The sequence below is a fragment of the Hemiscyllium ocellatum genome, chromosome 4 (genome assembly GCF_020745735.1).
Source record: "Hemiscyllium ocellatum isolate sHemOce1 chromosome 4, sHemOce1.pat.X.cur, whole genome shotgun sequence".
Taxonomy (NCBI): domain Eukaryota; kingdom Metazoa; phylum Chordata; class Chondrichthyes; order Orectolobiformes; family Hemiscylliidae; genus Hemiscyllium; species Hemiscyllium ocellatum.
In genome coordinates this window covers 1,332,154-1,349,498 of record NC_083404.1, presented here as the reverse complement: position 1 = coordinate 1,349,498, position 17,345 = coordinate 1,332,154, and the positions used below count along the sequence as shown (strand labels likewise).

At 40.6% G+C, this 17,345-nt stretch overlaps 1 protein-coding gene across 3 annotated transcripts in view; it reads left to right on the top strand.

Annotated features, from left to right (window-relative positions):
- Positions 1-17,345, top strand: part of tox (thymocyte selection-associated high mobility group box) — a 463,082-nt gene that overhangs the window by 247,090 nt on the left and 198,647 nt on the right. For all 3 annotated transcript variants that reach the window (XM_060824082.1, XM_060824080.1, XM_060824081.1), the window contains one exon: positions 15,349-15,414. In XM_060824082.1, the coding sequence (XP_060680065.1) occupies positions 15,349-15,414 (66 nt within the window). The remainder of the gene's footprint in view (positions 1-15,348; positions 15,415-17,345) is intronic.

Genomic DNA, 17,345 nt, shown 5'->3' with positions numbered 1-17,345 from the left:
TGCAAACTTGGGGTAAAAAATGAGGTCTGCAGATGCTGGAGATCACAGTTGGATGCTGCCTGACCTGCTGTGCTTTAACCAGCAACACATTTTCAAGGTGCAAACTTGACCTACTCTTGGGAAATAAGGCAGGGCAGGTGACTGAGGTGTCAGTGGGGGACCACTTTGGGGGCCATTATTATATTAGTTTTAAAATGGAAAAAAACAGACCAGATCTAAATGTTGATGTTCTAAATTGGAGAAAGGTCAATTTTGATGGTATTAGACAAAAACTTTCAAAAGCTGATTAGGGGCAGATGTTCACAGGTAAAGGAACAGCTGGAAAATGGGAAGCCTTCAGAAATGAGATAAATGAGAAATGATATTCCTGTCAATTTGAAAGGGAAGGCTGAATAACTAGGGAAATTGAGGGTTTGGTTAAGAAAAAGAAGGAAGCATATCTCAGGTATAGACAGGATAGATCGAGTGAATCCTTAGAAGCATATAAAGGCAGTAGGAGTATACTTTAGAGGGAAATCAGGAGGGCAAAAAGGGGATATGAGATAGCTCTGGCAAATAGAGTTAAGGAGAATCCAAAGGGTTTTTACAAATACATTAAGGACAACAGGGTAACGAGGGAGAGAATAAGGCCCCTCAAAGGTCTACCTTTATGTGGAGCTGCAGGAGATGGAGGAAGATACTAAACAAGGATTTTGCATCAGTATTTACTGTGGAAAAGGATATGAAAGAAATAGAAAGTAGAGAAATAGATGGTGACATCTTGAAAAATGTCCATATTACAGAGGAGGAAGTGCTGGATGTCTTGAAATGCATTAAAGTGGACTCTACCTGTGACTCCACTTTCAAGGAGCTATGAACCTGCACTCCAAGGTCTCTTTGTTAAGCAACACTCCCTAGGACCTTACTATTAAATGTATAAGTCCTGCTAAGATTTGTTTTGTGATTGCTGGGCCTCTTGCTGAGATATTTGTATCATCGATAGTCGCAGGTGAGATGTCAGAAAACTGGAGGTTGGCAAACATGGTGCCACTGTTTAAGAAGGGTGGTAAGAACAAGCCAGGGAACTATAGACCAGTGAGCCTGACCTCGGTGGTGGGAAAGCTGTTAGAGGGAATCCTGAGGGACAGGATGTACATGTATTTGGAAAGGCAAGGACTGATTAGGGATAGTCAAAATGTCTTTGTGCATGGGAAATCATGTCTCACAAACTTGATTGAGTTTTCTGAAGAAGTAACAAAGAGGATTGATGAGGGCAGAGCAGTAGATGTGATCTATATGGACTTCAGTAAGGTGTTCGACAAGGTTCCCCATGGGAGATTGATTAGCAAGGTTAGATCTCATGAAATACAGGGAGAACTAGCCATTTGGATACAGAACTAGCTCAAAGGTAAAAGACAGAGGCTAGTGTTGGAGGGTTGTTTTTCAGACTGGAGGGCTATGACCAGTGGAGTGCCACAAGGATCGGTGCTGGGCCCTCTACTTTTTGTAATTTACATAAATGATTTGGATGCGAGCATAAGAGGTACAGTTAGTAAGTTTGCAGATGACAACAAAATTGGAGGTATAGTGGACAGCGAAGAGGGTTACCTCAGATTACAACAGGATCTGGACCAGATGGGCCAATGGGCTGAGGAGTGGCAGATGGAGTTCAATTTAGATAAATGTGAGGTGCTGCATTTTGGGAAAACAAATCTTAGCAGGACTTATACATTTAATAGTAAGGTCCTAGGGAGTGTTGCTTAACAAAGAGACCTTGGAGTGCAGGTTCATAGCTCCTTGAAAGTGGAGTCACAGGTAGATAGGATAGTGAAGAAGGCATTTGGTATGCTTTCCTTTATTAGTCAGAGTATTGAGTACAGGAGTTGGGAGGTCATGTTGTGGCTGCACAGGACATTGGTTAGACCACTGTTGGAAAATTGCGTGCAATTCTGGTCTCCTTCCTATCAGAAAGATGTTGTGAAACCTGAAAGGGTTCAGAAAAGATTTACAAGCATGTTGCCAGGGTTGGAGGATCTGAGCTACAAGGAGAGACTGAACAAGCTGGGGCTGTTTTCCCTGGAGCATCGGAGGCTGAGGGGTGACCTTATAGAGGTTTATAAAATCCTGAGGGGCATGGATAGGATAAATAGGCAAAGTCTTTTCCTTGGGGTGGGGGAGTCCAGACCTAGAGGGCATAGGTTTAGGGTGAGAGGGGAAAGATATAAAAGACACCTAAGGGGTAACTTTTTCACGCAGAGGGTGGTACGTGTATGGAATGAGTTTTTCCAGCACTACTCTAATCCAGACTCTGATCTCCAAATTCTGCAGTCCTCAGTTTCGCCTATAGAATGAGCTGCCAGAGGAAGTGGTGGAGGCATTTAAAAGGCATCTAGATGAGTATGTGGATAGGAAGGGTTTGGAGGGATATGGGCAGGGTCCTGGCAGGTGGGACTAGATTGGGTTGGGATATCTGGTCGGCATGGACGGGTTGGATGAAGGGTTTGTTTCCATGCTATACATCTTTATGACTCTTTGAATCTAAGCCACTTACCATCCTGACTTGGAAATATCTGGCTGTTACTTCACTATCCCTGGAATTCCTTCCCTAATGGTATTGTGGGTCAGCCTATAGCATGTAGACTGCAGTGGTTCAAGAAGGCAACTCACCCCCACCTTCTCAAGGGGCAACTAGAAACAGGCAACTAATAGTCACGCAATGATGCCAATGTCCTCAGCAAGAATCATTTTTAAAAAGTAACTGTAGCAAGCAAAATTTAACAACAAAGTTACCTCATTGATGTCTCCAACTTAATCCCAATAACCTTTGTTTTCAGCCCCATTTACACAAAAGACAAACAAACACAATAAAAGGAGCTGGGAAGGGTGTTGGCTTTGTGGTATTATTACTGACCTCTTAATCCAGTGACCCAGGTAGTACTCTCGGAACCTGGGTTCAAATCCTGCCACAGCAGATGGTGGAATTTAAATTCCAAAAACATTTGGAATTTAACAATGGAGTCTAACAATGACCATGAAATCACTGGTGGGGAAAACCATCTGGTTCATTAATGTCCTTCAGGGAAGGAAATGGTCATCCTAACCTCCAGACCCACAGCAATGGGGTTAACTCTTAAATACTATCTGTGCAATTATAGATGGGCAATAAATATTGGCCCAGTCAGTGATACCCTCATTATAGAAATGAATAAAAGGTATAAATGTTAAGAAAAACAAGGAAAACTGGTCTAATTGAAGTGTGTGGCACTGATGATCAAGTATAACACTGGAATTAACTTACTTTGGACCAAAGAACCAAAGACATTTGTGTATGAGGGTGTGTACCTGTGGTAAAGGTGAGGTTTTAAACTGTAGATTTAAAAGTTTGCAAATTTGTTATATTGAGGATGCAATCTATGCCTGATCCATTGACCAATAGCCACTTGAGTTCACTGTACATAGTTAAAGCAAGTCTCATACTTAGTATGCTCGTTTCCAATGGAAAGGAACAGCACATCTGAAGTAATTAAGCATTTCTGACACCAATTATTTCTAAACATATAGATCATAGAACATAGAACATTATAGTGCAGTACAGGCCCTTCAGCCCTTGATGTTGTGCTGACCTGTGGAACCAAGCTGAAGCCTACCTATCCTACACTATTCTATGTTCATCCATGTGTCTATCCAATGACCATTTAAATGTCCTTAAAGTTGGTGAGTCTACAACTGTTGCAGGCAGGGTGTTTGACGCCCCTACTACTGTCTGGGTAAAGAAATTGCCTCTGGCACCTGTCCTATATCTATCAGCCCTCAACTTAAATCTATGTCCCCATCGTGCTAGCCATCACCATCTGAGGAAAAAGGCTCCCACTGTCCACCCTATCTCACTTTCTGAATATCTTATATGTCTCAATTAAATCACCTAGAGGTGACCTATATCATATCTAGAGGAAAACAAAGAACCATGAATGCTGAAAATCAGAAACAAAAAAGAGAGTTTCTGGAGAAATGCAGCAGGTCTGGCAGAGAGAGAAAGAGAGTTAGTGTTTCAAGTCCAGTGACTCTTCTTCAGAGCTGAAAAATGTGTTGATGGAAAAGCGCAGCAGGTCAGGCAGCATCCAAGGGGCAGGAGGATCGACGTTTCGGGCACATTTTTCAGCTCTGATCTCCAGCATCTGCAGTCCTCACTTTCTCCTAACACTCTTCTTCAGAGTCAGGATGGAGAGGAACATTTCTCTGGATCTCACAGGAGTGATCTGGACCAGCCCATGATTCGGCTTCCTAATCCCCTCATCCACTTCCTCAATTGTGGACTTGCTAACTCCAACAAATATGGAAAATTAAATAATAAATGATGCATTTTAAAAATCATCACTAGCATAAGAACATTGTCAAACACATATATCTAAATTGGAGCTCCAATGGTAATAATTCTCTCATTTCATCTTATCAATGTTCCTAAACTGCTTGGGCTTAGCATTTACAATTCATTATGTTTGACTGAACTATTTTTTCTCTCAGCGTGTTAATGTAACTGTGTTGCATTGTTCTTTCTGGGATCAGTCTTCCCAGTACATTTCCCCAGGTTGACAGGTGTATTCAAACTGAGTCAATTTCTCTTTATCCTGTACAATACGAACATTTGAAATTAATCATATAGCATTCACATTCCTTATTACAGTTATCATGAATACTGCCTCCTATCAAAAGGAAAATTGTACAATTTTAATGTAATTGAAATTTCAGCACAGACCTACACACACACACACACACGTTACAAAATAACTGCAGCTCTGATTATGTAAGTAAGCGTAATAAATTAAAGACATGTATCACAGTCTCCTCATGCCTAGCGTACCAGTGGATATTGAGTCTCCTTTAAAATTCACTTCTTATTAGATTTTCTGTGGTTGTAGTACCATCATGACAAAGTTGGAATAAAACTACTTCTGAAAAATGATACTAAACACATCCCATTAACAACTGATTTTAGAATATTTTAAAACATGATTTTTCTCCAGAATTATTCATGGTGTTTTACAAACCTTCAGCAGTCTGACATTGCCAGGCTAACACCTTAATCAATTAAACCTGTTCATTGACAAGAGTTGTTAAGGAATTATGATTTTTACTCACAACAACAGAAGGAAATAAAAATATAACTTCTATGATGCATCAGGGGTTTTGAATATGCTTATTAACGATGGAAAAGTCACATTTTTGCAATGCTTTGCTAATGTTTTCCTCACAATTGTTAATATTTTCTAGCCTTGTGCTGGTGCCTACACCATTCTAATCAGTAGAAATAATCCAGTTCACTGAACCTTTCTCTTTTCCTGTTAAAACTTGGAATTTTGCCACCTACATTTTTCTTTATCTGTCATAGCCATCAGCGGCACTCCAGGGTAACACTGTGGAGTGCTTCACTGTTGTAAGTGCTATCTTTCAGATGAGACTTTCAGCCAAACCTCCAGCTGCATTCTCAGATGGACATGGTGCTGCTTTCCAGAAGTTATCCCTTTGTCACGATCTTTCTTTTTAATTTGCAATAGAAGAAGGTTGTCCAGTGATGGTCACGTTGCTGTTTGTCGCATCTTATATGTTCGAACACCTTCAAAGGGTTTCATTTGTTTCAAAGTGCCTTTGGATTTCCTAAGGTCTTTGAAAGAAGCTATGGATGGCAAGGCTTTGTTTTCTTTCCCTACATCTTCATCACAGTGGAATAGGGTGTTTAATCTAAACAATAGGAAAAGTTAGGCTGCTGAGGAAAACAGCAAAAGAGTTAAATCTGATATACCTCATTGTGGGTCAGAATTCTCCGTATTTCTCATTAAATTTCATTCTAAGGAGCTGATATCACAAAGTGATTGTAAAATAATTAGGTAATAAATTGACAATTATTTTTACTTGGTAAAATCAAGCAATCACAATACAGCTAATAGAGATTATTACTGAAGGGACTGACAAATTTGAACTATGTAACAGCGTAAGTTGTCGAAATGATTTCATGGTCGAGAGTGTGGTGCTGGAAAAGCACTGCAGGTCAGGCAGCATCTGAGGAGCAGGAGAATCGATGTTTCGGGCAAAAGCCCTTCATTAAGAATGAGGCTGTGAGCCTCAGGGGTGGAGAGATGAATGGGAGGGTGGGGGGGTGTGGGCACAGGTTTTGCAATTCCTGCGGCAGCAGGGGAAGGTGCCGAGAGACATGGGTGTGTAGTTAGGGGCGTGGACCTGACCAGGTAGTCGCGGAGGGAACAGTCTTTACAGAAATCAGATTAGGGTGGGGAGAGAAATATATCTCTGGTGGTGGGGTCCATTTGTAAGTGGCTGAAATGCTGGAGGATGATGTGACGTTTGTGGAGGTTGGTGGGGTAGAAGGTGAGGACCAAGGGGGTTCTGTCCTTTTTGCGGTTGGATGGGTGGGGTTCGAGGGCAGAGATGCGGGGCGTGGATGAGATGTGCTGGAGGGCATCATCAACCTCTTGGAAGGAGAAATTGCGGTCTTTAAAGAAGGAGGCCATGTGGGTGTGTTCTGTGGTCAAACTGGTCCTGCTGGGAGCAGATGTGGCAGAGGCAGCGAAATTGGGAATATGGGATGGCATTTTTGCAGAAGGCAGGGTGGGAGGAGGTGTAATCCAGGTAGCTGTGTGAGTCAGTGGGCTTGTAGGAAATGTCAGTGTTGAGTTGGTCACCGTTGATGGAGACGGAGAGATCCAGGAAGGGGAATGAGGTGTCAAAGATGGTCCAGGTGTATTTCAGGTGGGGCTGGAATGTGTTGGTGAAGTTGATGAACTGCTCAAACTCCTTGCGGGAGCACGAGGTGGCACTGATGCAGTCATCAATGTAGCGGAGGAAAATGATTTCATGAATGATTAGCTTTATTTATTTTCTGGTAGAATTTAAGTATGTCAAAAGTTTACAATAATTTACAACAACTTTATCAGTTTTGACTGGAATGTATCTTCACAAATTATATTTCTAAATTGCTCTGCTGTATCAAGTTTATTGTTCATAATTGCTGTTTGCAATTTGGAAATTGTAAATCATTGTAGGAATAGCCTGTCTTGTTTTCTCAGTTGAATTAGCTCATTGTAAAAATATTTTAGATCCAAAATAAGAACTGAAATTTGCAGCAAAGTTTTTGTGTCAGTGGTACAGTTGATGCTCTCAGATTTGTTTGGTGATTAATTCAGATTCTATTTAATTTCTCCCTGCGGCCATAGATTTGTTGTGAGATGATTTATAATAATTAAAGCTCATGTTACTGTTCTTTAATTAATTACAAAACATAACATTTGAGAATTCTGACAAAAGAAAACCAAATATTTTTCCATTCACCTTGATACTGATGTTGTGGTTGCAAGTACAGTGAGACTAAAAGGTTTCCTTTATGTATTATCAGTATATCTGCATTTTCAAAATGCATTTAAAATGACAATGACTGTGTCCTGCTCTACCTTCATATAAAATGATAGATCTTGTGAGTAAGTAAACAAACACCCTCTGCAGGATGCCCGATGTTGTGTGGATTTTAAGGATAGCAGTATAATTTTCGTTATTCACAAATTATGCATTTTGCCAAATTGCATATTTGGGAAAAACAGAACAAGTCCATATAAGGAGTATAAAGCAATGATGAATTCCTCTCTGAGGCTGCCGACATATTCCTACTGTATGTCTGGGGGAGGGGGGCTACTCCATCATTTACAATCCTGACCTACTTTCAGCTGCTTATTATTCAGCTATATGTTCAAAAAAATCTCAGTAATTCAATTTGGCATCCTGTCCAGCATGGTTTCACTGAAAAGTAGGTACATTCTAAGATTAAGAATGGCTCTTGTGTAATCATCATATTTAATAAAAATCAGAATGTGCTCATTGTAAGCAAACAGAATACAGACAGTAATCAGGAAACCCGAACCAATATAAAGAAATATATACTACTGCAAATGGTCTCAACTAAAAGCCAGTGTTGACATTTAAATTTAAATTGGGTTTTCCGTTAATTGAACCCTGAGGGAACTGATCCTTTCAGATGTGTGGATTAATAGAATTAGCCTTAAATTGTTAAAACAGTAAACAAAAATATTTTCACAAGAAACGTAACCAGCTGCACTGCTACGAAAATCACAATTAAAATAGAAATCCAAACATCATCGTAGTACTGGGGACGTCAAATGTTGCACAACAATAGGAGTATATTTGTTGTTTAACAAGAGGATTAAGGGAAAATGTTTAACTAAGTCAACATTTATATTACAACAAACAACATAAAGATGCCATGTCTTTAGTCAGGAAGCATGCATCCTGATTACAATATGATCAATTTTAATATAGACCATGGTACAAAAATGTACTTCTTATAGACGGGTTGGTTGCAGACCTCTTGGCTAACTTGTTATAAAAATATTCACATCAAGCATAACATCAACACTTCGAATTCCAATGGGCTACAAATTCAACATTGTCAAACCATATTAAAGCATAAAACAGGCATGACAATTTTAAATTTAGCACATTAAATGCTCATGCCAGAAGTGCAGGAATTATTAAACCACAGCTAAGTTTATCAGGCCCTTGATTGTTTCAGGCGGTTCTGTGCCTGCCTGAGATGAGTACAAGGCTAATACCCAACCAAGAGTCCTGTGCCCATTCCAAGATCCATTGCCAAACTTGTTTAAACTAATTGGGCCTCCGAGAAAATGGATGTTTTATATAAATAGTTAACATTGATTCCAATTATGTTACTTAGAACTGCTTAGTTAACAGTTCAAAGTGATCTTCCATCTCTATGAATATTAAACATATCTCTGGACAAGAATAAATTAATAGCAATCTGCTCAACCCACACAAAGTATTTTGTGTGTTTAAAGATGTTCAGTAGCACCATAGTTTTATACAGCAAGGGAAGATGTTCTTGTTGAACAAAACTTAATTTTGTGACTAAACTGCTGATGATTTTCACTTGCCTTTCGTGTGGAGTGTTTTAATTCCTCACTCACATACTCAGAGATTTTCTCCAAACATGACCTAATGAAGGGCTTAAGCCCGAAACATCAATTCTCCTGCTCCTCCGATGCTGCCTGACCTGCTGTGCTTTTCCAGCACCACACTCTTGACTCTGATCTCCAGTGTCTGCAGCCCTCACTTTATCCTAATTGATTTTCATTGAAGACAAAGATGACAAAACTGAGAAGTGATATGATCCAGGTTTGTAAAATATCTGAAGAAATAGATGGAAAATCTCAGCAGGGGTCTGAGATCTTCAGCAATTTCTGTTTTTGTTTCAAATTTCCAGTATCGGCAGATTTTTGTTTAATTGAAGGAATAGATAATGGGCTGAATGTTACTGAGTGTGTTTTCAGTGGGGGAGATGGAGGGAGAAGGGGGGAGGCACGTAAGAACCAATGAGGTTGCCACCCATTACCTTCCTGCTCGTTCCTATAACACAGGGTGGGTAGATGCTAGCACTGGGATACCAGCCACCATTAGTAATAACTAAGGGTGAGTTGAACCTGTTGAAAGTCAGCTGACCCCAATATTAGGCTGCCCACACCAAAGTCTAAGTGGTGTGGGCAGTTGGATGAGAGTGGCACTCTGTTTTTAAATGCCCACATGAGCAAAGGCAGGAAGAAAGTGGGCACCTCATTCAGTGGGTGTCCTGTGTGCTTTGGAAGCATCCTTTACAATAGAATCCCTTTCTCTTTAGTGACACCTGCCCAAAGAAAGTGTACCCCCCAACCCCCTCTTTCCCTTTCACCGGATCCAAGATTCCCTCCCCACCATAAAACTCTCAGACATCCCTCAGTAACAGCCACCAACCCCTCAAGGCCTTTCCTTGTTGTCAGGGAGTGAACTGTTGTTTATCATTTATAGAAATGCTTTGGATGAGAATATAGGAGGCATGGTTAGTAAGTTTGCGGATGACACCAAAATTGCTAGTGTGGGGGACAGTGAAGAAAGTTATCTCAGAACACAATGGCATCATGCTCAAGTAATATAAGGAATGGCAGGTGGAGTTTAATTTCAATAAATGCGAGATGTTACATTTTGATAAGACAAACCGGAGCAGTTCTTACACAGGTTTTGGTCGGGTCCTGGGGTGTGTTGAACACAGAGACCTCGAGGTGCAGGTACATAGTCCCTTGGAAGTGACGTCACAGATAGACAGGAAGAAGGTGTTTAGCACGCATGCCTTCACTGGTCAGAGCATTGAGTATAGGCATTGGGACGTCATGTTACAATGTACAACAATATTGTCGATTGTCAACAAAAACTCATCTGGTTCACTAATGTCCTTCAAGGAAGGAAACTCCCATCCTGACCTGACCTGGCCTGACCTACACGTGACTCCAGACACACAGCAATCTGGGTGACTCGAAACAATTAGGGGTAGAGGTGGCACCAAGAAGCATATACCGACCTTCCCTGGCTCACTATTCCTTAGGACACTGGCTCCATACTCGAGACCAGACAACTACTGATCACTCTGTCAGCAACCTCCCGGCAGTTCGACACTGAGGTCAAATGCTGCACTTTCAGTCGAGCTGCACTCAGTGTCATGTGCCCAGGACTCGAGGGTAAACTCTGAACTCAGAAACTTCTCACTCAGGACATTGTTCTTGGTATTCAGCCAAGGCTGATTTGCTAATATAGGAGACACTTACAGCAATAGATTGGACCAGTAGGTTGTTCAGTCCAGTTTTTGAAATCACTACATGAAGATGCAGGAGGATACTTCATGGAGATTGTGAGAGAATTAAATCCTCAGATCTTTTCTTCAGGATGCCATAGTGATTATAATCCACAGCTGCAGTAGGAGGGCCTTCAGTTACTCAATCCTCATTTCAGTAAATCCTGGCAACTACTGATTGCCATGAGCTGTAGTAATCCAAGGACTTGCCACGGTAACAGCAACACAAGAACAAGTCTAGTTCTTTTGCTTACAGACCAGCCGGAAAACAATAGATTGCAACTGCTTTCAGTCTCTAAATGGAGTTGCCCTGGGGAAGGGGGCTTTTCTGGCCTCTGGTGTTGTCAGTGAACCCTGGAGCATCCTGCCATATGGTGGAGGTGGCCCGTTTCCAGTTGCTGATTACTTTCCCAAAGGAAATGAATTCAATTACAGATTTTGGCAATTGACGTGTCCTTGACCCATGCAATGCAAATTTGGATGGAAGGTTGTGAAATGTGCCAGGGGTCACCCGTAGATGCTTGGTTTTTTTTAATTAAATTCCCTACAGTGTGGAAACAGGCCTTTTGGCCCAACCAGTCCACACTGACCCTCCGAAGAGTAACCAACCCAAACCCATTTCCCTCTGACTAATGCACATAACCCTGTGGGCAATTTAGCATGGCCAATTCACCTGACCTGCACATCTTTGGACTGTGGGAGGAAACCGGAGCACCCGGAGGAAACCCACGCAGACACGGGGAGAATGTGCAAACTCCACACAGTCAGTCGCCCGAGGCTGAAATCGTTCCTGGGACCCTGGTGCTGTGAGGCCGCAGTGCTAACCACTGAGCCACTGTGCCGTCCATAACAGGTTGGAGCCTGTTATATTAAGTTCATGGCAGCAGTAAACTTTAATGCCATTGGCAAAGCTGGTCCTAGCCTGGAGAGAATTTGTAAGTCCCACTTGCAGACTTTTGCACAGCTCTGTTATGAGTTTCTTCAGAAATCTTTGTCTCCTCTTATTGGTGACTTCAATATGTCCAGGGAGAATCATAGCTTTGTGTGTGTAAATAATGGCTTAATCAGGAGCATCTAAAATTTAAATAGAGCTGTTAGGAATGTGTCTTTTCATTTTCCAATAGCTACAAATAGAGGAGGATGCCGTTGCTGATATTAGTGGGAGACAGGCAGGAGGCTAGAAGAACACAGCAGGCCAGGCAGCATCAGAAGTTGACGATCAGGTGTAACGCTTCTTCAGGGCTAATGTTTCTAGCTGCATACCAATCAGTGGGATGACTGACCTTACCTCTACAAGCAAGCAAACATTAATGGAGAAGTAGATTGGCTTCAAAAAGCTGGCTCTTCAGCTGACTGAATGTTTTGATTTCTGTTCATCAAAACCAGTGTTTATCGCCAAGAAATGTGAGTTACCGTGAGATCCAGCTGTACAGATGGACCTTCCATGTAGCACTCTTTTTGGAGTCATTGCAGAAACTGAATATTTCTGAACAAAGACACATTTTCGTGAAGCTTTTCATTTTGCCCTAAGCGGTAGAATTTGCAAGAAATAACAAAGTAAAGGAGAGAGCTGATTGGTTAGCAGTGGATTCTGGTTCATTGAGGCATTGTCAAGAGAATGATGACTGAAAGTTAACTATCAAGCTTTGTTTAAATTTTAAGCAGGGCAGATTCACTCTGATTAATAAAAGCTTTCCCATGAGAAATGAACCAGAGAATGATTGCTACTGATTTTAATGTGTTGAAACGAACCTAATGTGCACATGTTCTTTCTGTCTGATGGTCAGTAACAGAGGACGGTTAGCGTATGGAACTGTTTGGGAATGAGGAGTGGGCTGCCCCCTCGCTTTCTCTGCCTTGTTCTCTTCCTTCTCTTTTCCAAGCCCATCAACTACTTCCTTGGTCAGTGCTGGAGTCAGTGTCCTTCCTTATGTAGCACTTAAAAAGTAATTGAGATCTTGTAAATACGTACAACTGCAGCCAGAAGGAGATAAGGCCATACCCTCAAATGTTCATGGTCATGGTGTCCCTCAATCTGAATCTCCGGTGGGTGCGTGTCATTGTTTGACACATTGTCAGGAATCTGGCTTTCAGCACAAACCTCCACCCAGAAATATGTCAGTGGCACAGGGACAATTTTGGAATTCCTTTAAGATTGAAACACCTGAAAAAAATTGAGTACTGCTGGTGAAAATTGGGAGCGTACTGGGCCAGAAAGAGATATGTGCAGGTTTCCTCTGGTATTTTGTTAACTAGCTCAAAAATCACTGTTGAACAGTTAGGAGATAAATTCTAATGTTGAAAGGCTGTACAGAAAATTCATGATGAAATAAAAGGATTAGCTTGCTGCTGTAATGAAATAATGTTGAGTAATCAATGGGATTCTAGCTCTTAAAATAAGGATATAGTACATCAACTTGGAAACTGTCCCAGAGGCTGAGAGTTCCATTGGGTTCCGTTATTGTAGACACAGAAGTGATTTTAGATGTTAATTAAACACTTAGCCATCCTCTTAAAGAGTTTTATAAGTAATACTATGTGCTACTTATAGTGTTGAGATGGCGATAGACTTATATTGTTGTATGGTGTTCATTTAATCTTTGCAAAGTAAAGCCACAACTGCTGAACATATATTTATGTGGTTTTATCAATGATTTCAGACATTGTATCATGAACTTTGCTTTGGCCCAGTTGAAAGGGTATTCGGTAGTAGTGTTTACATTTGACTGGTTATTGATTGTGTACATATTGTGGTTCTCTGGGATTGTAGAGGGAAAGCAATGTTCAGGATTTTGTTTGAATAATATTGCATTCTGTTGACTGCCGCAATTTTCAAAAATGTCAGAAAGAAGCCTCAAGATCAAAGTTTTTTTTGGATTTGGATTCAGAACTGCTTTGTAAGTTTAGATTTGGGAACTGAACTGTTGTAATATCAATCTAAATGCACAGAAAGTTTCAGACTAATCTATAAATCTCAAGAATTTTTTTTCAAGTTAAAACTTAACCTCTCATCCCTCCACCCAAAGAGGGAGCTTTTTACTTTAATGTACTTGAATGAAATGCAAAATAGTGAAGATGTTTTTATATTTGTCCCATTTCTTTATTTATTTCTATTAAACCCACCCCGATGTCTTTATCATGTTATTTATTTACACATTCTTACTTGAGCAGTTAAATGTAGTTTTGAGCAATGCCAGAAGTTATAATTTTAATACTAACTTTGATAAGTTCATGGGATGCTGGCTGAGCCTACATTTATTGATGTTCCTTAACTGGCCTGCAGGGGCCATTTCAGAAGCAACCACATTACTGTGGGTCTGCAGTCACATGTAGGCCAGGCCAGGTAAGAATGGCAGATTTCCTTCCCTAAAGGTCATTACTGAACCAGATGGAATTTTTCCAACATGGTTACTATTTGGTTAGGTTTCAATTCCAGATTTTTAAATTGAATTTAAATTCCACATTGAGATTCAGACTCACGTCCCTGGTATTCTGGCTGACTTGCCCCGTGATATTATCAGCACCCCACTGCCTCCCCTGTGAGGCTACCTGAACCAAAGCCTGTGAACTTCAGATGGTCTGAACTAAGGAGTTCCTCAGTTTTGAAGTGTCAGTTTCAAGAAAAAAAAGGCCCCACTGAGGTTGGGTTAGCTCAGCGGAATGGACGGCTGGTTTGCACTGTAACGTGACACCAACAGCGTGGGTTCAATTCCCGCACAGACTGAGAAGGACTCCTTCACCTCAATCTCCTGCCACACCTGAAGCGTAGCGACCCTCAGGTTAAACCACCATCTCTCTCTAATGGTCTTACAAATACCTTCAGTAGAGTACAATGAAGCCCACTTTGTAAAGAAACAAAGTGAACTAATTGTCATGAGAATATAGTTCCATAAGTTAGTCAATCATAGCATCAGCGTAGAATAATTGAACAAAACCCACAATTTGTAGCATATCCATTAATAAGTATTTAACAAGCATCACCTGAGTTTCATCAGTGAATGTACGGAACATAGTGATAAAACAGCTTTCTGTGGCAATGGGAGTGTGCCTATTCTGAGCCTGGAGGCCTGAGCTGTAGTTCCACCTGCTCCAGCAGTACATTCCAACGTACCTGAGCAGATTGATTGGTCTATGATGTCTACAAAACATGAAAACTGGCTCAATCAATTTGAAAATGCAATAACACTGAGATATTAGAGTGTTGCTATGCTGAAACCAAGAAATATTTTCAAATATTGGACCATTTCTTTTTGTATGTGCACACATACACTCCCTGCAGCCAAACCGTAACACTGAAATCTGGAGCAAATCAGAGTACTTTCGATACACTTCATCATTCTTCTACCCTGCCAGAAACAGTGCGATTCATTTAGCAATTCATTAAGACTAATAGCAATATGTGTGTGTATGCTGCCGAGAATGAGCCATTTTGTTTCATAACAGATTGCAGATGAAAGGAAACCATTCATTTCTTGCCTGCCTGATGTAATTACTACTGCACTAATTGCCTCAAATCACTGGCATCCAGAGTCAATGAGGATAGGAACAAATAGATCAAAGACATGCAATGTGAAAAGAAACAAACCTTTCAATAAGATCTACATTTGGTTCTAATGTGCATTATTACTAGACTTTAAGTTTAGATGCATTCTGAATATTTATTATTCTGTTCACAGTTTGATGGTGAGAACATGTATATGAGTATGACAGATCCAAGCCAGGAGTGTATGCCAGGAAGCCAGGTGGGTTAATTAATCTTCTCCGCCATGTTTCAAGATGTAATTAAACAAATTCAAAAGGATGCATTGCAAATAAGCATTACTATCAGTAACTGGTGTAATCAAAATAATTATAATTTGCAAACAAAGCATTTAAACTGTGCTTTAGATTAATGAGATGTAGCATGAACAAATGTCATATTGGATGATTCTGAGTTGCAAGCATTCAACATTGCAATTAGCAGTGTTTTTACTGAGCAATCAAGTATATACTTTGTTGGCATGGTCTTAAAAGGCAGATCTATGTTCTTTATGAATAATGTGCTTACATGCGCTTATTAGGAGAATTTTAATTGTAACTACTTTGATGATGAGGTGCAAACCTTACACTAAACACCTGCATATAAATAATGATTACACTAATTTATTTTAATTGGAAACAAAATGTTGGAAAAATATCTTGTAGTATATCATGAAATAAGATTTTCAGGCAAATACTAATTAGTAAATGTATCAAGTCAAAACACAAAACATTACTAAAGATCATTTATAAGTAAAATTGTCTCTAACTTATTATTTGCGATAGGAAGAATTGAAAGTAATCCATTCACAACACTCAGTAAATATTGCTCATCCAAAACACAATCAATCAGCAGCTTTCAGACTCCAGCTGAAACATTACTGCAAACTCTCATGTTGTAGGAATGACCTTGTGTTTTATATCCTCTGGTAATGCACTCATTTAAACAATTCCAGTCCTCTAATGTTTACTGTCGTCAATATTTATGCATTTTATTCCATCACTTTTGCCCTACATGTTACTTTTATTACAATTAATTTTGTTTGTTCACTTAATCTATCAAGTTACATAGAAGATAAGTAGGTGTGACATAGTAATTAAATCAAAAAAAAGTAAGGGTTTATAGTTTGTGTAAGAGGCAAGATAAAGCTAAAATGAAAAGCTTACAGAAATGTAAATCTGAAAATTGAGAATATAGGAGGCTAACCATGTGATAAGATCATGGCTGCTCTAGGTTTGACCATCAAACATCCAAATACTGATATGTTGAAAACTAATTGGGTGTCATTTAGTTAATATATATTCAGCAGAAGAGTTTAACAAATCTATTATGACACTGCTTTCATGTTTATGTCAGGTAATTTTGGTTGTATGCTATTGTAAAAGTTACAGCTTAATCAGGAAGCCGAGTGCCATCAGTTGGCTGTATTGGACATCCCTCTTTAGCACCTACACAGGCTCTGGGCCCCACCTCTTCCACCATTACATCGATGACTGCATCAGTGCTGCATCCTGCACCCAGGCTGAACTGGAGCAGTTCATTGATTTCACCCACAACTTCCACCCCACCTTCAAATTCACTTGGTCCATCCTGGACCCTTGCCTCTCCTTTCTTGACCTCTCCATTTCCATCTCCAGCGACAGTCTCCAGACAGACGTTTACTAAAACCCACAGACAACTGCCTCCTCCCACCCAGTATCCTGAAAGAACTCTATCCCATTCTCCCAAATCCTCTACCTCAGCCGCATCTGCTCAGATGAGGAGACATTCCACTCACATGCATCCCAGGTGTCCACCTATTTTGAATAACATGCTTTTCCTCCCTCCATCATCCATCGAGCCCTTCTCTGCACCACCTCCATTCCATGTTCCACTGCTCTAAACCCCTCCCAACACAATAAAGACAGAGTCCCCCTTGTCCTCACCTACCACCTCACCAGTCTCTGCATCCAACGCATCAACTTTCAACACTTCTGCCATTTCCAACTAGACTCCATCACCAGGAACATCTTCCCTCCACCCACCCCTCTCTACCTTCCACAAGGACAGTTCTGTTTGACAGTCCTTAGTTTGCGCCACACTCCCCACCAACCCCTCCACGAAACTTCCCCTGTAACCAGAAAAGATGCGAAATCTGCTGGCACCCCCCCCTCC